The sequence below is a fragment of the Pipistrellus hanaki genome (genome assembly GCF_964339955.1).
Source record: "Pipistrellus hanaki genome assembly, chromosome: 13".
Classification (NCBI taxonomy): domain Eukaryota; kingdom Metazoa; phylum Chordata; class Mammalia; order Chiroptera; family Vespertilionidae; genus Pipistrellus; species Pipistrellus hanaki.
This window is the reverse complement of record NC_140515.1, coordinates 35640043-35660760: the sequence shown is the minus strand read 5'-3', so window position 1 is coordinate 35660760 and position 20718 is coordinate 35640043. Positions and strand designations below refer to the sequence as shown.

At 53.2% G+C, this 20718-nt stretch overlaps 1 protein-coding gene across 1 annotated transcript in view; it reads right to left on the bottom strand.

Moving 5' to 3' along the window:
- Window positions 1-2152: 2152 nt before the first annotated feature.
- Window positions 2153-20718, bottom strand: part of SLCO2A1 (solute carrier organic anion transporter family member 2A1) — a 70000-nt gene continuing 51434 nt past the window's right edge. The window contains exons 4-14 of the mRNA XM_084902128.1: window positions 19702-19929; window positions 18254-18352; window positions 16616-16752; window positions 14776-14851; window positions 13857-14021; window positions 12582-12771; window positions 10752-10917; window positions 8302-8465; window positions 6320-6384; window positions 5007-5130; window positions 2153-4085 (exon numbers count right to left, since the gene is read on the bottom strand). Of these exons, the coding sequence (XP_084758254.1) occupies window positions 3962-4085; window positions 5007-5130; window positions 6320-6384; window positions 8302-8465; window positions 10752-10917; window positions 12582-12771; window positions 13857-14021; window positions 14776-14851; window positions 16616-16752; window positions 18254-18352; window positions 19702-19929 (1538 nt within the window). The 3' untranslated portion in view covers window positions 2153-3961. The remainder of the gene's footprint in view (window positions 4086-5006; window positions 5131-6319; window positions 6385-8301; window positions 8466-10751; window positions 10918-12581; window positions 12772-13856; window positions 14022-14775; window positions 14852-16615; window positions 16753-18253; window positions 18353-19701; window positions 19930-20718) is intronic.

Here is a 20718-nt window from a genome sequence, read left to right as displayed (position 1 = left end):
ACATATTTAATCTCTGAGGAAAGGTTATACTGATTCTGGTGCTTTTGGTAGGAGATAGACATTTCTCCCAGGTATTTAGTTACTGTGATTATAAAAGATAGGATCTCTCTCTCTCACACACACACACACTCTGCAATCTCTTTGGGAATCTGTAATACATTTTAATATCAATTTGATACTGACTGGATTCAGTCCCAGCTTAAATGCATCTCTCCATATCTGCTCTGAGACTGGTTGGGAAAAATAAATAACAACGTGGCTTTGTTTCCTAAGCAAGAATCTGCGAACCCGTCACCAGGTGGGGGTGTTCCCCTGAAGGTCTATGGGCAGATCCTCAGGCCTTTTCTCCTGGAAGCCTTTCCTCTCTGTCCCCTTTTCTCTGCAACCCTCCTTTAACTGGCGGTGCTGTAGGGCTGAGGTGGCCCTGGTTAGTGAACAGTCGTGATGATCTGGCTGCTTGAAGAAGTAAGCAGGTGGGTAAATGACCTGTTACCTGGTTCTCCCCACCTCCATGGCCCATCTTACATGGCCGGCCCTCAGTAGATTTCCCACCTCCATCCCAAGGGCCCGTGAACGTCAGTGGGAACAGAGAGGCCTCCTCTCCAGGTCAGGATGACTCAGTAGAGAAGACAGAGCTGGTGCTGGAGCTGGACCAGACAGAGAGGGCTGGACAGCCTGGTCTGAGTTCGGGTCCGACCAGTTACTATTTGCACGAAGTTGGCCACAATGGTTACTTCCTTGATTTCAGAGTCCTCATCCTCAAATGGGGCCTTAAGATCAGTCTGGTCTCCATTGTGGGGCTATGTTGAGGACCACCCTACAGGGATTTGAGACAAATAATAATTTAGGGAGACATGACATATTCAATTCTCACTGCATTTTCCCTCTGTCATGCCAAGAATGTTCAAGGAAGGATGGGATAAAAGGGTTCCTGTAGAGCCTTCCTTTCCTGGCTTCTTTGTTCAGCCCCGAGGGACTGGGACAGGCGTGGAGTGGAGGGGTGGGCTTCCTGGGACTGGCCAGGGGGACAGCATTGGTGGCGTGTGCACAGGGAGGTGGTTCTAGGCTGGGATCTGGTCTCTGCAGAGTCTCCAGGCTCAGGGGAGAAGCAGTGGCAGGGGCCTCAGACTGGGAAAGAACCAAAGACTGACAGTGGCAGGACCCCACAGCCCACAGATGGCTCTGGGAGCCAGCCCCAGGCATGGTTGGCATTGACTTGCCAGCCAGCAGGATGAATGAGGGTTTGAAGTCAAACATAACTGATTTAAAGAAATAACTGTGACACATTTTGTACTCTCAAGCTTGGAGAGTGAGAATCCCACTCTTAGTACTGGTAAGAGCCTAATACAATGAATGTGAGCTCTTGGACCGTGTTGCATGCCCATTAGCTCCTGCCTGCAGCCTTTCAGGAAGTCAGATTTGTTGGTGCTCCTTCACCTTGTCATCCCTCACTTCCATTGAGCTCACCAAAGACCTATCAGGTCTGTACATTTCTCAGTGGCCTAAGCACACGTGGGCATCCCCAACACGGGGTTGCACTGTGGACCTACCACAGGGTTTCACAACCACCCACATCAGCCCGTCACAAGGATCCAGTTCAAGGATCCACTCCTGGGTCCCCCTCAGACGCCCGTAAATAGACTCTGAGGATGGGTGGAGGAGGTTGGAAATCTGCATTCCAACAGCATCCTCTGTGAGTCTGGCACTCAAGGAAGTTTGGTAAGCTTTGCTGCCCCACCATTACATTCCCTGCTGACAGCCGGGAGGAAAGATTTGGGAGTGGTCGTATTGGCTGCGACCAAGTGATCAATGATGATTATGATATTAATTCTGTTTTATATTGTGGACTTCGCTGTTCATGGCAAAACCACTTCTGGATATTAATTCAAGGGCCGGAATCAGGCCTTCTGAGAGCCCAGCACCATGGGCCTTTGACCGTTAGGTACCTGCAGAAATGTCACTGAAGTTGCAAGCAGCACTTGCTGCCTGCTTTGTACCAGGCTGATGAGTGGAGAGTTGCATTATTTCTGATGCCCATGACCATGGAGCCCTGAGGGTTGTGGCATGGGCATCTCCTCTGGCCAGAAGGCACAGGCTCTGCCTGCTCTCTGACAGATACGCATGGCAGCACAAATCCACGACCAACTTACGCCAATAGCAAAATTATAATATATTAATAGCAACATCACAGCAGAATAAAGGCTCGGCAGGGCAACGGGTCTTCCAGAATCTGAAGGTTGGCACTCACTGCTCACGAACTCAGCTGGAGGCAGTGCCTTCAGAATTTAAACCGCAGCAAGCAAGACCAGGGTTAGTGGCAGGGAGTCATTTTCCAAGCGGGACCATCTTAAACGCTGAATCTGGCCCCTGAGGTGGCACGGAGCCTCCCGTCCGGAGTGAGGTCTTTGGAAATAAGGCTGGTGGCTTTGGAAGTAAGGCTGCTGTGATTGTGGCTTGCACCAAGTTCAGTCTCCTGGCAGTCTGGCCATGGACACAACGTTTTGGCCTTTGCAGAGGTCACGTCTGATACGTTTCTGGAGGAGTCTCCCATGAGGAGTGGCCTCAGCGATGCACATGTGGCAGTGACCAGTGTCCAGCCACCCCAGAGGGCGCGGTGCAACCAGGCCTCTGCCTGGCAAATGGCCAGGTGCAGGGTCAGTCTGGGCACCAGGGACGGCTAAGATCCTGTTGACAATATCCGGATTTTTGCTGCGTCTTCACACTCTGGGAGGAGGCCCTCGTGTCGGTGGAGAGGGGGCAGGTGGGATGGCAGAGAAGCTCAGTGGAGAGCCCTGTGCTAACAAGGCCTTGCACCAAGTCCAATAAATATATTTGTGTCTGGAAGGCCTCCTTTGTTGGCTCTCACTCTGAACCTGTACCGCACGGCTGCAGTAGCGACTCAGGCCATAAGAGGGCGCCACCTCTGGAGACAGTGAGATGAGGCGAGAAAACACGGATGAAAACCAGTGTCTGTGAAATCACGAAAGCCAACCTCGCCAGCCTCTGTTTTGTGGGCTGCAGCTCATCCTCCAGCTTGGCAGCTTTGGACCTCCCCTCGGCGCTGTCACCTGCTTTGCTGATATCCTGGGCTGCCTCTTTATTCTGCGGCGTCTGAAGTTCGGACAGGGAAGCCCATGGGAAGCTGCCTCATCTGCTCCCAGGGAAACGGGCAGAGGGTCTTCCCGTCACTCTGAGATGACGGGCCTTGTCCCCACACTGTGGGGGTGGAAGGCTGGGCAGCAGGACCATCTCACAGCCTTCCTTGGGTCTTCACGGTGGTGTGGCTTTCGTAGTTTGAAATATCCCCCCAAGAAAGACAGAGACAAACAGGCCCGGGCCCATCTACAGAAGGGCCTAGAATTAATGTGAACAGTATCTGGGTGACCCATCCTCGGGTGTCTTGGTCCCTGCTCAAGTGCCTGAGTGTGGTAACTGGAGGGACCAGCTGGCTGACCCTCCCAACATGGCAGCTCCCAAATGGCCTCTTGGGGGCGGAAGGAGGGTCTGAGAGCAGGGAGCCGGCCCCTCTTGGCTTCTGTGCTGATGCTGAACCCAGATGCAAAGGGGGCTCCAGCCAGGCTCCCCCATCTCCTAGCCCACTTAGCCCACACCCCCCTTTCTCTGGATAGATACCCCTTTTCTCTCTCCAGGACTGGTTGGGGGCTGCCTCGGGGGCATCCTCTCTGGAGGGCCCAGCACTGAGGAGCACGTGGGATGTGGGTCCCTCCCAAGGAGCCAGTGAAGACCCCGCCCTGCAGCTCTGTGCCCACCCAGCCCAGGAGCACAGAGAGCCTGAGAGGGAGCCTTTGGAAGGAGGCAGGGAAGGCGAATGGTGACGGGGGTTTGTTTTCTTATTTAAAAAACAGGAAGGAAATGACATAATAATGTTAGTAAATACAGGCAGGCCTGGAAGGGCAGGTCCACGCTCCGGAGCCGGGGGTGCCGGGCTGAGGGCCGAAGCTCAGATGATGAGGCCCGCAGCCCTCTCCTGCACGTTGTACTCCTTGTTCTTCTTCACCCGCCAGCTGGTGAAGAAGAGCAGCAGCGTGCCCAGCACCTTGTAGCCCACCTGCAGGCCTAGGTACCTGTGGGCAGGAGGACACAGCACGGGTGAGGGGCTGTGGAGGCTCTGCAGCCTGCGTGCGTCCCAGGGCCATCGGCAAGAGCGGCATCACTCTCACTAGTGGCCCAGGGAATGTGTCCTCACGACTCAGGCAAGGACCTGTCACCACGTAGGTGCTGACCACTTTCCCCATTCCTCTGATCCACAAGGGCACACGCCTCCCTGTGAGTAGGCTGCGCCTGATCCAGTGGTCCTGTCCTTGCACTGCCGCCCCCTAGAGGGCCAAAGGAACACTGCAGCCCAGCCAGCCCTGAGGGTCCTGTCCTCCCACCTTCTCACTGCCCTCCTGGTCCAGCCTCTCCGGGCCTTCTTTTTCACTGGGCACCGTGCCCAGACCCACCCAGCCCCCTGAAGTCCACTCTCCTCCCTGTTTCTGGTCTGTGTGAGGACGGCAGCAGGTGAGGTGGCTGGAAGTGGCACAGAACTCAGTGGCACTGTACCTGGGCTCAGACCCACCGAGGCAGGTTGGACCCGCCTGCCCTTGACCTCTTGTAGGAGCTGGGAAGGGGCCACCTCTTTGTGAGCAGTGACCAGCTGGCCTGGCATCACCATCCCACAGCCACAGCCTCTCCCTCGGACGCCAACCCTCCCCTTTCCCTTGGACACACTTCTTTCTGCTGCTGTCTCTCCCAACGGCCTTGGGGATCCCAGGTTGCAGGGGGGCTGGGGGGGGGGAAGGGGTCACATCAGAGTAGCCCTAAGTCTTGTTACCTGGTTGGCTCTCTGCAAACCCTGAGATGCCCATCACCAATGGCCCCTGCTCCCTGACTATGGCAGCTCCCCTCTGGCCTTCTCCCTCGGAACCCTGACACCCCCCACAATAGCCACCAGAACAGATGGCTCCCCTTTGCTCAGGCCTGGGCCTGGCCTCCTTGGCCCTCACCTGTCTCGAAAAGCGTCGTTGTTGTAGTAGGTGCAGGCCCCGCGCCGCCCCGAGCACTGCGAGTTCCATCGGATACAGGAGTAGTCGATGATGAGGCCGTAGAGGGCTGGAGCGGGCAGCCAGGCTGGCAGCGACAAGAAGGGAGTTCAGAGAGCTCAGGTCACATGGAGCTGCCGGCAGAGATGCCTGGCAGGGTGGGGAGCCACCCCCCCCAACTCCCCTACATGTTACAGGTGTGAGTACAGCTCTGCCCTGCCTCTAGGAATCCCTGTGACCTTGGGAAGCAGAACTGTGAGGCTGGTTCATTCTTCATCATCTGAACACCTCAGCCCATCTCCATCGGTGAGGGCCCTGCAAAGGCTCCCACTCAGCTGGCCCAGGAGCTCCCACACCGACACTCCCCAGAATTATAATGATCACGGAAGACACTGCAGGGCCCAGTGCAGACCTGGCTCCCGAGTAACAGTGCGCAGAAGGCTCTGTCAGGCTCAGGGTTTGAGGCCAGAAAGTACTCCTTCACTGGAGTCCCTCTGCTGCAATTGCTACACTCCACCCTGCAGTGCTCACCCGCTAGGTCCTAACAAACACACCTCCAGTTGAACCTGGTCCCTTTACTTCCTTAACCTGCAAGGCTCTCCATATCAGTGCCCCGTTTATCTAGTGCCCGGATGTGTTGGGAAGGGTCAGTGCAGCGTAAGCAGTCTGGGGAAGAGCCTGCAATGTGGGTGAGACCCACGCATGCCCCTGCTCCATTCCATGCACCAGGGAGCAGGGCTGGTGTGTGCCCTGCTCCCGAAGGCAGCTCGCCCTCCTGTGGGCACTGCTAATCCCATGGGCACTGCTCCATTTCCCCGCGGGTCTGGGCTGCTCGCACAGGACCCCATAGGTACCGAGGAACATTTGTGAATGGCAGTGGGAGTGAATTTTGTAAAACGGGAGGGAAACCAGGGCTGAGCTCAGCTGCCATTCTGGCTGGGAGAGAAATGGAGGTTTTGTTCTGACGGTGAGTTCTCAGAAAGAGGTTTAAAAAAATACCCGCTTTCAATTCTCTATTAGGTATGCTCAGTTGTGTCTGCTTTTCCCTTTTCTTACATAATTTAGTTGGGAATTAACGCCATAGATGAAATCTTTCTTAACCACAAGTACCAAGGAAACTGCCCATATAGTGTTATGGGGCATCTGGGGTTGTATTGATCATGTACAGCTTCTCTTTACAACATAGATGAGAGGACTAGTCCATCCCTGCCCTGCACCCCATTGCCCTCAGATGTCCTGGGGCCATGCCTCTGGAAGGGGGCATCTCAGACTCTTACCCAGCAGGCGCATCAACAAGAACTGTACCCCAATGGCAAACGACTTCTCTTCCTGGTTCACCACACTGAAAAAAACAAACAACAAATAGGAAATGAGCGGAGGACTCTGGCCATGCCTCCCCTCAGTCAGGGGCAGCCAGCCTCCGTCAGAACCTGCCCTCATGCAGCCCGACAAGCCATGGGCAGGCTGGGACCACCGCAGCCCATGCTTCTGTCTTCTGTATCAATGGTTCTCAAAGCTTGATCGCTGGACCAGTAGCATCAGCATCCCCGGGGGAACTTGTTAGAAATTCGTACTCCCAGGCCCCACCCCAGACCCAAGAACCAGACGCCCTAGAGGTGGGCCCTCTCCCCATCATGGCCTCCCACAGATCTTCCTCAGGGTCAGAGCGTCTACCATGGTCCATTTGACTTGGGGTGCAAGAAGGGGACCCTTTCAAGGGCCTTAGGTGAAAGTGGTGGTCCTTGGAAAGCACTGGGTGAGGAGTGGTGGAAAAGAGGGTGACAATGGTGTGAGGAGAAGCACTGAGAATCCCTACACATTCTTAAGTATCTACACACTCCTGACTGCTCTTGTCCCGGATCACTTCTCAGGGTCACGGTTGCAAGGCTCAACCTCAAAGCACGAGGTAAAATCGCCCCCTAGACCAAGAGCAGGCGCGGTCTACAGAAGCCGTGGCTCTCCCAAGGGAAGTGTTCATACATACACTGTTACATACACCCACTGCATGTGACACACACACACACACACATACACACACACACCTGGGCACCTCCATGTCGCCCCCTAAGACTTGAGAGACAAGGATGGATGATGCAACATAAGGTCCATGCTGCTTGCTGTGCTATGAGTAGCAAAGTCCTTGCCTATGACCCTGGAGTCTCCTGTCTTCTGCCAGCATCCTTGAAACTGTAGCAGATATGGGAGCTCAGCAATTTGCAAGCAAACTTGTAAAGAGGGTAAAACCCCAGACGCTGACAAGTGGCTGCTTCTGCTTCTCCCTTAGCTCCTAAGCTTCTGGGGAAAATAGGTCATTGGTACCTAGCTAGCTGTTATTATTATTATTTGGTTAATAGTGATAATTAGCCAATATGTAGAGCACCTGTATTTACAAAGGAATTTACCATTTAATCCTGACCCCAATCCTTTGAGGTCAACATCATTAACCTCCTTCCATAGATGAGGAAATTGAGACTCAGCAAGGTTGGCAAAACCCAAGGACATTCGACCAGTGTATGGCAGAGCTGAGCCTTGGGCCCTGGACCCCAGTATGTAAATCCCATAGTTTTTCCTCTCTGCTTGTGAGGCAGGTGAGGACAGGAGGGAGGCAGGCAGGGGTGGGTTAGGTGAACTTGGTTGGTGAGTTTTCTCCTTTGCAGAGAGTGAGGTGAGGGAAGGGTCATTCCCTGCCAAAACCTCAGAGACATTTAGCTGCCACTGTAATGGGTCACCTCTGCCCTCCCCTCCTGCCTTGGCCAGCCTCCCCCTTCTGACCGGAGGACTTAGCTTTGGCTCCTAGCACACTGGACTTTTCTCATTTCCATCCCTGCACATTGCCCTCATCCTGTCTCTGGAACTTTCCTGATTTTCGATCCCCGATTTCATCCGTCCTACTGAATTCTCCCCACTCCTCTCAGCTCTTTCAGGATTTAAAAATAAGCGAATCTCCAGGTATTTCCACAGTGTGGAGCCAGGCAGCCTGGCTTTAGCATGTGGATCAGCTGTTTCTGCTCTGCTCTCCTGGGCTAGTGGTCTCCCCTGTGCAGAATGGGGGTGCTAACAGAGCCAGTGAGGAGCTCTGCCCAGAGCCTGGCACAGGTGGGGCCCCCTGCACTGCCGTGTTGGCATCATCTCCCCATTTCACCCAAAAAACACTGTACATCATGTTCAAAGGACTCTGAGGACCAGGAAAGGGAGGAGAGCTAAGTGGGCATCTGAGCACAAAGCAAAGGCAAACGCGGGCCAGGAGAGGTGCGCTCACCGCAGGACCATCATGTAGAGGGGGTTGTGGGAGAGGCAGGCGATGAGGGACACGAAGGAGATGAGGAAGATGGATGGGAGCAGGAAGTGGGCGCAGGGGCTGGGGCATGATCCTGTCTTTGCTGAAGCAGATCCCCCGGTCACACAGCTGCAGTTCAAATAGATCTTGAAAAAGGAGAGGCGAAAAGAGAAAACGTCATTACTTTGCTTGCACACACATCAAACGCCTGCACCAGACAGTCCCTCAGGTTTCAATCCCTCTGTCCCTGGATCCCCTGAGGAGCTGGGTGAGGCTGGATTCAGAGGCTGGAGAGGTCAGCCGAGGGTTTCAAGGTGTCCCATGGATCCTACCCCTGACCCATTTGGGCAATAGGAACCAGCTGTCCAGTGTAGGCTGGGCTCCTCCAGCAGGTACACCCACATCCATACACACAGGATTCCACTGCCAGGCAAGGTCCACCCGGCTTGGGGCCGGAGACTGGGAGGGCTCTTCTCTGGGCCAGGCCACCCCGCGCCCAGCAGCCGCGGCTTTGTGGGTTGCTGTTTTTGCTGTGTGTGTGTTTATTGCAGGGAGGGTTAGGAAGGTATAAACAGGGGCAGACAACAGAGAACACACAATAGAATCCAATAAGCTCCTCATCTGCCTGGCCTTTGCCAGAGAGGAATTCCTCCTGTCTGTACAGGCCTCCAGGGAGGGAGGTCCAATCTCAAGCCGGCAAGCCACATGGTCAACACTATTGGACAACCGAGCCACCACCCAGGTGGTCTTTACCCCCTGAGTGCAGTGTCTGACGGACTAGCCTATCACCATTTTCTTATAATTTACTATTTTTCCCCTTGATATGATGCTAAGGAATGACGATTTATACTATTTGAAACTTGTCAGTATTCTTTCTGGACGTAGGTGAGTCAGAGGTAAGTAAATGATAACAAGCAAACCACGGAGGCCACCGCAGTCTCCTCCAGCTAGAAGGCAGCTGAGAGAACATCTGGTCCAAGCCCCTTGTCCCTGCTCCACCTGAGACTCACACTCCTCTGCCCACTGGGGTGGCCATGGAAGCAGCTGCCCTTATCCTCGGAGAGAGGATGGAAAGTGGGGTTAGCCTTGCCCATGACCTCCACACAGACATAAGGGCATAAGGTGTGTTCCCCTCCTTAGGGGAACTGCACAGACTTCCCAGTGCTCTCAGGAAAAAGAACATCTAACTCCTAAACCTGGCCTGCCGGCTCTGGCCCCTGCCTGCTCCCTGGCCTGGCACCAGCCTCGGCCTTCTCTCATCTCTCCTGCATCCAGCTCAGCCATGCCCTGGGGCTTGGTGCTTGCTCTTCCTTGAGTGCAGTGGTCAGCAAACTCATTCGTCAACTGAGCCAAATATCAACAGTACAACGATGGAAATTTCTTTTGAGAGACAAATTTTTTAAACTTAAACTTTTTCTATCGCCACTTCTTCAAAATAGACTCACCCAGGCTGTGGTATTTTGTGGAAGAGCCACACTCAAGGGGCCAAAGAGCCGCATGTGGCTCTCGAGCTGCAGTTTGCCGACCACGGCTTTAGTGCAAATACTTCCCCTTCAGGTTTTTTTCTGGTGACTGAGTTCTAATGTCATCTCCTCAGGGAGGCCCCCGGACACACTCTGTCCATTAACTCTCTTGATGGCATGAGCCACTTTCTAAAAGGATCTTGTGCATTTATTGGATTCAAACTCCAATAAATGCAGGAACCTTGTCGGATGGGTCCGCCACTATGTCCTCAGCATGCATCGCTGTGCCAGGTGTCCATTATTTGTTGAATAACTGAACTTAGTTTGCTGCTGGCTGGTCCTAAAAGGCCAGGAGCCCTAGCATCCAGAGGGATGATAGGACCTCACTAAGTGAACTACCGAATGTTGGTTACATGTGTGGAAAGCTGGTGGCCAAGACGTACATGACCTTGAGCAGATGTGCCCCTAGACTGAGATAGGGTCCTGGGTTCTAAAGTCAGATCTGACCCTAAAATAACTGCATGACATCAGGCCATTTGTGTGGCTACATCTGCGAGCTGAGGGTGTGAACCTAATGCCCTTGATTGCTACTTCCAACTCTAACCTTCCAGGTCCACATCCCAGAGGACCCTGTGTCCTTGACTTGTCTGGGCCTGGGCTGTGTTGGCTTTCCAACAGGGCCAGAATGCAGGACCCAAAGATGTCCATTAGGGCTCGTCAGGATGAGACTGGGAGGTCTCCGCTGAAGGAGTGCTTTGGCTGGTTTCTGCTCCGAGCCTTAGGAACGTGCATTTGTTGAATATCGGCCAATCTTTAATTGACTTTGGGATGTAAGCATCGGTCATGACCTTGGGGAAGGGGAGGCAGATAGAGGGGGTGTGTGGCCTGGAGGCCGGGATGGGGCCATGAGGATGGGGTGGGTGGTGCCCACTGAGCTTAGGGACCCTGTGGGGCTCCTCCTGTCCTTACCCATTGCTTGGAGGCTACGGTGCTGACGTTGATGTGGCTGCAGCCCGCGTGGCATGGGGAGAGGTACTCTACCCCATTGTCTCCACAGACCGGGTGGAAGATGGAGTCCGGGCACGAGCAGTCCCTGCGGCAGGCAGGCGGCTGCGCGTGCATAGAACTTGATGTGCTGCCAGGAAAACAGGAAACAGGGACTCAAACAAAGCAAGACCAGAGAAACAACTCTCCACTCCACCCGGGGCGAGTGCCCGCCTGGCTGGTGCGCTGTATGTCTTGGTGTGTCTGGGGCCGACAACACCATGAATTATGCCTGTTGGGGCCCACGGTGAACTGGCTGCTGGTCGGTGCTCATGGCCCCTCTCTGTTTCTTCCGCTACTTGAAGCCCAACCCCACCAGCTGCGAGGCAGAAAGGCTCCGCTGGCAAACCCTCCCCAACCACCCACCTCCACCTCCACCACCACTGCAAAGTGCTCAAGACAAACCACCACGCAGGACTCTGATGGGAGAGAGAGCAGACGCTACACAGAAGTCACAGGCAAAGTTTCCCTTCCCTTCTCCTCCACCTGGGCTCAGGCTGAGGGGCAGGCGGGGCTCCGTGAAGCAATCCAGGTCTGCATGGTTCCTGTCTCTTGGTCTGTGGAGACTCTGTCCTCCATCCCCCTGAGCCTCCAACAAGGAGATGTCACTGGATGATCTCACCATTCCCACCATCCCTCCTACCCAATATTCACGATCTTCTTTAGGGAGGGTTGGGATAGGGCTGACAAACCACAGCCCAGAGCTTTGCCCAAATAATTATGCTAACAATGTTAACGTTAACGGGGCCTCTCTTACGTGCCAGGCACTGTGCCCAGGGGGCTTGTCACGCACGTCATCACAATCATTCCATAATTATTATGCTCCTTTTATGGATGAGAACACCAAAGATGTGAAGGTTAGATAAGTTAAGTACTTTCCCCAGCTAGTAAGGGCTGCGTCAGAACTGATGACAAAACCCGCTAACTCCCAGAGAAGACACCCATAGGCCCAGGGCCTTTTCAGCTTCTCTCAGTCCACAGTCAGCCTGCAGAAGACCAGTAGAAACCAGAGGTTTCCCATCCTGAGTAACCATAGCCCTTCTCCCCTTCCCCACCGAAGACCGAAGAGGTTATTTCAGAGAGAGAGACAGAGAAAGCAACGAGGCTCAAAGGCACGGCATCTCCCAATGTTGTAGCCTCATTAGGCAAAAGTTAAAAGGAGAGGTGGTTGAAAGGTAGCACCCAGGAAAAAGCTAAATGCCCCCTTCACAAGCCTCTCAAGTTCTTTCTGAACTTGAAGCCAGACTGAAAACTTAGGACCATGCTGCTTTATGCAAACGGACAGGAGCCAGGTAGACCCGGATTGCTTCACGGAGTACAAACTGCCCTTGTTGTAAAAGTCTGCCATCACTTTCATTGTTCTTTTCAAGTCTCCTTCTCTCATCTTTCTTTAGCATCTCAGTGAGACACTACTTCTGGCTGGCACAGAGCTGATGCCAAACACAGCTTATTTCTTGGTTCCTGAGGCTCACAGCCCTACAGAGTCACCCTGAAACCAAACTAATTAGTTTTTGGTGCTTCTTAAAAACACAGAATCTTAACCCTGATAGCTGGTGGCCCACCAGGACCCTTTGATTTCTTATAATTCAGCATTTTATTCAAGACCTAGCTTTCTAAGTATCCACATAAGAGATTAAGGTCAAAAAGTCAAAAAGAGAGGAAAGAGTTGAGAAGGCAGCAAGGAAGAGGTATGGCAGCCAGATCCAGGCTCTGGCCTTTAGAAGAGGGTATCTGCTCAGCCCTCATTCCCATTACCTAGGTGGGTAGACTTCCGCTACGATTGGAGTGGAGCATCCCATGAAGAAGAGAGGGGCACATAGGATAATGGAGATGGTCATGATGGTGGCAGCCACTCGGGGAATGGTTTGCAGAGAGAAAACAAAACGCTTCATGAGGATTCCTCCAAACAGCATCCCCAGGGCTGCGGCGGGGAGGTTCACAGCACCTGGAGAGAGAGAGGGAAGCGGGTCTGTGTGCGCAGGCCTGGGGGCATAACTTCCCGAAGGAGCACTGGAGGTGTTCCATTACAGTAGCAATGCCTGACATTCATTGAGCACTTACTGTTTGCCAGGCACACCTGCAGAGCTGCCTTGACCTAGACGCAGTGGTTCTCAACCTTTCTAATGCCTCGACCCTTTAACACAGTTCCTCATGTTGTGGTGCCCCCAACCATAAAATTATTTTCGTTGCTAATTCATAACTATAATTTTGCTACTGTTATGAATCATAATGTAAATATCTGTGTTTTGCGATGGTCTTAGGCTCTACAGCAGCAGTTCTCAACCTGAGGATCATGATAGACGTGGGGCCTTGTGTCCAGAAGGAAGCGGGTTGAATGTGGGTGCCTTTCATTGCCTGACCGCTCACTGCATCCTAACTGTGACCACACGAGGTTAGCAAGGCTCTGGTGGTGCCCCTTGCCTGCTAGTCAGAGGCCTAAGCTAGAGAAGTAAAGGCACATCCAAGGGCCACACAGGGGTGGGGGTCCTTGCTGCATCTATATAGTCAAACTCACCTGTGGACTGAGCCCAGTAATTCACTTGTATGCTTGGTGGGTCCACATCAGTGCTTCTCAGCCTGACTGGCAAAAATGCTCAATGCTGAGCCCCACCCAGAGACGCTGCTGTACTGAAGGGGGTGGGGCTGGGCACCTGTATTATTTAAAGCTCCCAGGAGCCTAAAGTGTAGCCAGAGCCCAGAATCCCTGGGTCACATACTCTCTACCAGGCAAATGTATTCACGTGCCTGAGAAGAAGGAGCAGAAGCAGGAGCATTTTACCTGAAACTGATGCTCTCTTTCCCCGGCTGCCCCCAATGTCTCAGGGCCGCTGGCAGGCTGTCCGGCCTCCAATCCCTGATGGGGAGGAAGGCAGCCCCCCGCCTCCACCCACTCCTGCCTGGAATGACAGGGGCTCAGCAATTTGTTCAGAGCACTCTACACTGCCAACCAAGAAAATGGTCCTTAAACGTCTTTCCCTTGGGCAAGTCCTCCTCTGGCTCCTGTCTGTGTCTGGTCCGGCTGGCACTCACCGATGAGGAAGTTGGCGTAGGCAGTGGAGGCACCATACTGCTTCTCCAGGAACTTGTTGAGGAAGGTGGAGAGGCCAGCGATGACGGAGGAGAAGGTGCACTGAGCCAGGACCACGAGCATGAAGAGAGGGTTCATGAGGAGCTTCAGGAAGATGCGGGGAAACCCTGCAAACAGACCACCATCAGGGGCCAGGCCTTCGTGGGCCACAGTCGTCAGGGTACTGGGAGCCTGGCCACTGCCCTTCCTCCTCCCTCCAGACCACGCTCCTGTTGTTCTCAGGGCAGAGTCTGAGGCCCTGAGGAGCTCAGTGGCCTGGCCAGGGCCACACAGCTTCTCAGATCCCAACTCAACATACTCCTGGGTAAAATAAAATGAGAATATGGCCTGCCAGTGTGGCTCAGTTGGTTGAGCTTCGTTCTATGCATCAGGAGGTCACTGGTTCGATTCCTGGACAGGGCACATGCCTGGGTTGCAGGCGCGATCTCTAGTAGGAGGCGTGCACAAGGCAGTCAATTGATGTTTCCCTCTCATCAATGTTTCTCTCTCTCTCTCCCTCCCTCCCTCTCTCTGAAATCAATAAAAACATATTTAAAAACACATAAATTAATAAAATGAGAATGTATCTGGAAGAAATCAGGTGGCGGGTAGGTAAGAAATAAGACTAGCTGTGGGGACATTCACCTCCATGTAAACTAGGGAGGAGAGAGAAGAACATGGGGCTGAGCTGGCTCTGCTTGAATCTGTGTCTCCTAATCAAACCCCTCCTGTGAGATGGGCCAATTATAGGCCACCTGTTCATAATGCTCCTTATCATACACAATGCCTCATGGGCTTGGGCACTTCCTGATTGCCCTCCCCCCATCACCACTACCACCACCAACCCAGCCCACCCAGGGCTTTGCCGGGTCACTGGCTTACGTTTAATGAAATCCAGCAGAGAGCCTCTTGGCTTGACCGTCATCCTCATTGGCTCGTCCGTCATGGCGGGAGATGCCTGAAGGCAGCAAAGGAAATCAATGGTCCAGGCTCTCCGCAGCCACACTTCCTGGGCCCTTGACCCTTCTGGTCTCAGTGCTCAGGGCTGGGCAGCAGTGAGCTGCCCCAGGAGTGATGGGAGGGTGTCCAGAGAATGTCTCTTGAAATAAATGCCACCTGCATTTAGTGAGCCCAGTGCTTTGGCTGCTGACCAGAATGCTGCCATACCAATGCCTCCCAAGATAGCTCTGGGCATGTTATTTCATATGTAACTTCCTCACAACAAATGCCAAAAAGGGTCTGACTGGATCTCACCCTTGGCCTGTCTGTCATGGCTACGTTTCTTCCCTGTCCTCAGATTCCAGGGGCTGTGGGCTTCTGAGCCACACTAGTCTAGAACGTATGTTCCCAGCTCTGTTTTTCTATCTTCTCTACAGAGTCCCTTCTTCCTTCTGAGCCCAGAGTTGAGTCCTGCTCAAAGCTCTGTCCTGGCCCTGGGCCCGAACTTTCTGTGCGTACCTCCTCAGTGAACCTGCCTATCTCTTCCGAACTCATCAGCTAGAGCTCTACACCACCACACCTGCAAGGCCCTGAGTGCTGACACAGTGCGATCCTCCGGGGAAACTCATCACCGGGCACTGGAGCTGCCATTCACTCAACGCTCTCTCCACATTGGGCACTGTGCCTAGCATGCCACTGTCCCACTCCTCACAGCCTCCTTTTGGGATACCCACTCTATCTCCAGGATTGTAAAGGAGAAGAAACTTAGAAACAAGGAAGCTTGCCTAAGACCACTCATTGAGTTTATAAGTAGCAGAGCTGGACTCAAACTCAGGTTTGCTTGACCCCAAAACCACCAGGATGTGTTGCCCTCTGAAATTTCCCCCCAAGACAAGCCCAGATCTTCCTACTCATGCCCCTCCTCCCAAGATTGGGCCAAGATCTCATATACCTCGTTGCTGAGCACTGAGCTGTGTGTCTGGCTCACAACCTTGGTCTAATTGCAGCCCCTCTTCTCCTCCAATCCAGGTCACTGCTGAGTCCTTAGCACTTCCTGTAAACACCTGTGCCCTTTGCTTTCTGAAGAACATCTAGGCCTTCCCTGGCCTCATCTGTCATCCCCTGCTTCTGCACTGGCCTCATCAGATTTCCAGTCTTCCTTCCTTCCTAAATCCCATCCTCAACCTAGCTGCCATGTTGCCACCTGACTGGTAGCCACATCACTGCAGCACCCCAGAACTTCATGGGATCAAAACGGGTTTTAGACCCATCAGCCCACCATCAAAGTCCCCACCCAGACTTCTCATCTTCGTTTTCCATTCTTCCCCGATTTCTTTCCGCAACAGACGTGACTGAACGATGGGTAGGAGGTCAGTCTGTTTAACTATGATCTACTCTCAGCCCACCCTCACCCTCAAGCACTAGGACTCCCATCTTGCTCAGTCCTTCAGGCAAGATGGGCCCTTTGGAATGCAAAAGTCAACTGCACCAGGTCACATAGTCAGCTTTTATTTTTATCCCAGTTTAGATGAGCTCAGTGTTTCCCTGACTACATTCCTGGATGCTACCATGGGAAGGGCACACTGATGAGATATTATCTTTTGGAAATTCACCAGCACTCTTATCTCTCAAAGCCTCTGAAAAGTCCTGCATCATGAGACTTACTTAGATTTCACTCAGAATGTGCTTACCTTGCTGCAGCTTCTCAGATCTGTTTATTTTCTACCCTCACCTCCCTTTCTTAAACTCCTATACATAGCGTTATGGGCTCTCAGAACCTTACCTCCACTCCTCTGGGCATTGTGCGAGGAAAGAAGAAAAAGGGGAAGGAGGTGAGAACCAAGAAGGCTGAGGAGATGAGCAGGCCCAGCCACCAGGCTCCAATCCAGCGGGGGTCTCCAGGGCTCAAGTTAACTAACCCTGAAAAGAAAGCAAAGGACACCAGTGTTCGTTGGATGAATGCATGACCTCACCTTACTGGGAAGAGACTCTCTGATGAGGGTGATTTTCTCCTCACTATGGAGAAGAGGTAAGGCCATGAACTAGAACCTTGGTCAAAATGACATTCCCTATCCTAGCCATTCTGGTCTCCCCAGAAAATGGAGGCCACTGTACATGAAGCAGAGCATCAAATACTCCCAGGCTGAAGGGATCAGAACCTTCGTTTCACCTTATTTTACTCCCCATCCTTGGCAGTAACTCTCTCGAGGCTTATCATGGGCCAGACACTAGACCACACGCTTGCATCTATTATCTTGCTGGGTTCTCCCAGTAAGTCCAAGAGGGAAGGACTATTCCACCCATTTCCAACCAATCAGGAAACTTAACCTTAGAGAGGTTAACCATGTCCTTGTCCAAGGTTAAAATTATTGAACAGTTTCAAACCTATGTCTTCCTGATGTCCAAACTTGAGCTTTAAACGAGTGAATACTATTGCTCCCCAACTGGATTGCTCCCTAAGAAAGGAGGCCTCATAATCCTCAGAAGCCCGAGGAAACAACACCCACAGAGTGGGCTGCCTGGCCCGCAAAGGAGATGCTTACTCCTGGCAAGTCTCCCATTCACATCTAAGAGCCTGCCATTGTGTTTCTCTTTGATAGGGAACTACCTAGGAGGGAAGAAGAAGAAGCAGAATGGACCTCAGCCAAACAATGACAGGCTTCCCTGGGCACTGTCCCTGGAGGACCAGGAGTTCAGTTGAGATTCTTTTGGTCAACCAACAGCCAGGAACCAATGCAGGCCAGTGCCAGCGAAAGGGCAAAGATGGCTTGACCCTGAGGCTGGAAGCTCCGCCTGGCTTTTCCCTTGGGTTTGAAGTACAGGCAGAGGACATGATGCAGATGACGTCATGGTCTGATGGACCAGGAGGCAGGAGTCTGTGGGTTCTGGCAGCAGGGCTGGGTTGAACACCTGCTCATATTCTTTGTGGGACGGGCAGGCTCTTATCTGTGTGCCTGGAACAGGTAGATGTGTTATTCCTGAGGGTCTGGCTCACACCTGCCTTCCACACACATCTTCTGGCTGGTGGGGATGATTTTAATACCACCACCAAGATAGGCAGCTGTGATGGCAACTTCCCTAGGTCTCAAGGTTTTCCTGCAGCTATCCTGAGTTGCAAATTTCCTGAGGGTTTGTGTGTTGTTGTTTTTTTTCTCCAGCAGTGTACCCTCCTTTTTCCTAGAGTCCAACATGGGCCCTGGGAGGGGAGGCACATGCCATCTGCTGCTCCGAGCTGTCTGGGGGACAGCAAAAGTGAGCATAGAAATGAGCAAGTGGCAATGAGCATTTGCAATTAAAGGTTCACTTTCTGCCCTGATTGGCTGGGGGTGTGGTGGGGTGAAGGGTGGAGGTGGAGGGGGGGAGGGCAGGGAGACTGCTTTATGAAATTGGCAATGGGATAGGCATCGTCACATACACTCACCTGTGTCCACCCTGCCGTAGTCCACAAAGATCTGCAGCATGACAGAGCCCAGCAGGTACCCAAAAGCCGGTCCAAAGACGGAGATGGCAAATAAGATGGCTGTAAAGGAGAGCAGGGTAAAGAGGCTGGCTGAGGGGAACTGAGGTGTGACAGCCCCAGGTTCCTCCCTAGCCGAAGGATTCCTGAGATGTCACATCATCTGTCCTCTGACTCTGACAAATCCACACCCCAGGCAATGCCAGAATCGCTCAAGATCCTAAGACATGCAGAACCAAAGCTGTTTCTCCTCCAGCCAGCTGCCAGAGAGATCCACCTGCCAGGAGGGAAACGGTCTCCCTGGCATTTAAAGATGCCTGCCCAGGGCAGTGCTGGTGGGCAAAGGCCTGTGCAGGGACAATGTTGGAGGTCCTGGCAGGAGCTTGTGAGGCCACAGAGCCAGTGGGTGTGGTCTGTCTGGTCTGGAGTATAGGGCCCTTGAGGATGCTCAATATGTCTTGTGCTAAGGGAAGGATTTGAGCAGTCAGATAGTCATCCACCTTCTTTGCATGTGCTTCTTTGAGGCCAATCTGTGCATAAGTAGATGACTCAGAAAGACATGTGTGCCCCAGCCCAGGCCTTGAGGGCTTGACAGCACCAGTAGCTACTGCTGGTCAAGGAGCTTCCCTGGGCCTGACAGGGGGCTAAATGGTTACATACATGACCTCATGTCGTGCCATGGCTGCCCAGCACACAGACACTGTTAGCCCCATTCTGCAGGTGAGGAACCCGGGGCCCTGGAGCTCAGCCACTTGCACAGATCTCATAGCTCAGTGGTTGGTAAACCATGGCTTGCGAGCCACATGTGGCTCTGTGGCCCCTTGAGTGTGTCTCTTCCACAAAATACCATGGCCTGGGTAAGTCTATTTTGAAGAAGTGGAGTTAGAAGAAGTTTAAGTTTAAAAAATTTGGCTCTCAAAAGAAATTTCAGCTGAAACCGATTTGGCTCAGGATAAACTGAGGACCGAAAGGTCCCAGGTTCGATTCCGGTCAAGGGCATGTACCTTGGTTGTGGGCACATCCCCAGTAGGGGGTGTGCAAGAAGCTGCTGATTGATGTTTCTCTCTCATCGATGTTTCTAACTTTCTATCCCTCTCTCTTCCTCTCTGTAAAAAAAAAAAATCAATAAAATATCTTCTTTAAAAAAAAAAAAAAAGAAATTTCAATCATTGTACTGTTGATATTTGGCTCTGTTGACGAATGAGTTTGCCGACCCCTGTCATAGCTGAAAGGTACCAGAACTGCCATTCAAACCAGGTCTGTCTGATCCCCAAACCTCTGCACTCGCTTGCTGTGTTGTGGAGCAAAGGGGGTTAAGACCTCAGATTAGCCCCTCAGAGCCTAAGTGTCAGATCGGACCTGACCACCCCCCTCCCCAGCCCCCTGCAGCCCTCTTCAAGCCTGTGACTCACCGATGTACAGGGGCGAGTTGTTGGGCTCCGAGAAGTCGTCCACATAGGAGATCCCAAACGGCTGGATGGGCACTGTCCCGATGCCCGCCAGCAGCTGGGCGACCACCATGAGAGCCCACATACTGCTGGTCTCTTTCCGGGTGTCCTGGGTGCTGCTGTGGCACTTACTGGGGGGCAGGTCCTGCCAGTGCTTCTGACAGAGCTCGGTGTGGGCGAAGCTGCTGTTCCCTGCAACGAGAGTGCATGCTGGTCACCACCATCCAGGCTCCTGGCTCCACCGCTGGCCTCCGGACCTGGCCTTTCTCCCAGGCCTTTGGGAGTGACTCTGGGAACGAAGGTGAGAGAAAGGGGAGAGGGTGGGCCCTTCTCCAGTGGGAGAGGACGCTTCCTCTCATGGGCATCCACTCTTTCTCCTCTGTGGGTCCAGGCAGGGAGCTGAGCGTGGAGGGACCAATACCTTCATCTCTGGAGGAGAGGGCCACGCAGCTGGAAATGGGGGATCCAAGGTAAAAACCCAGGCCTGCCAGCCTTCCGTGCCCTGAGCTCAACCTCGGCGTAGAACCCCAGAACGTAGTTCTCTACAGAAGGCAGCGTCACCCTGCGATGTGTGCAGCTGGGTCCTCCAGAGCCCTCATTCTTGGGCGAAACACTGCATCTCATTGGAGAGCCTCCTGCCAAAGGCTTTTAACAACCTTCTGAAACCTGGGCGGCTCCCAAGAATCAGAGAATTGGGGAAGCTGGAAGACCCTTTAGTTCAACCCCTCCTGTTGCAGGTGGAGGGCTGAGGCTGCATCCACGGAGCCAGGCCACACCATGAGACCCACTCTTGAGGGTCCCAGAGACCCCCAGGTGGTCTGTGGGCTCCCTGCCGCCTGTGCTGTGGGAACGTGGCCAGGCCGTTTTAAATCTGGCCCGCAGTGAACAGTCAGCACTGTCAGCTCTCCAAGATCTTGAAGGTTCTTGAGGGCTCTTTTCCATGAGATGCATTTTCTTCCTGCCTTGTCTAGGCCAATGGAA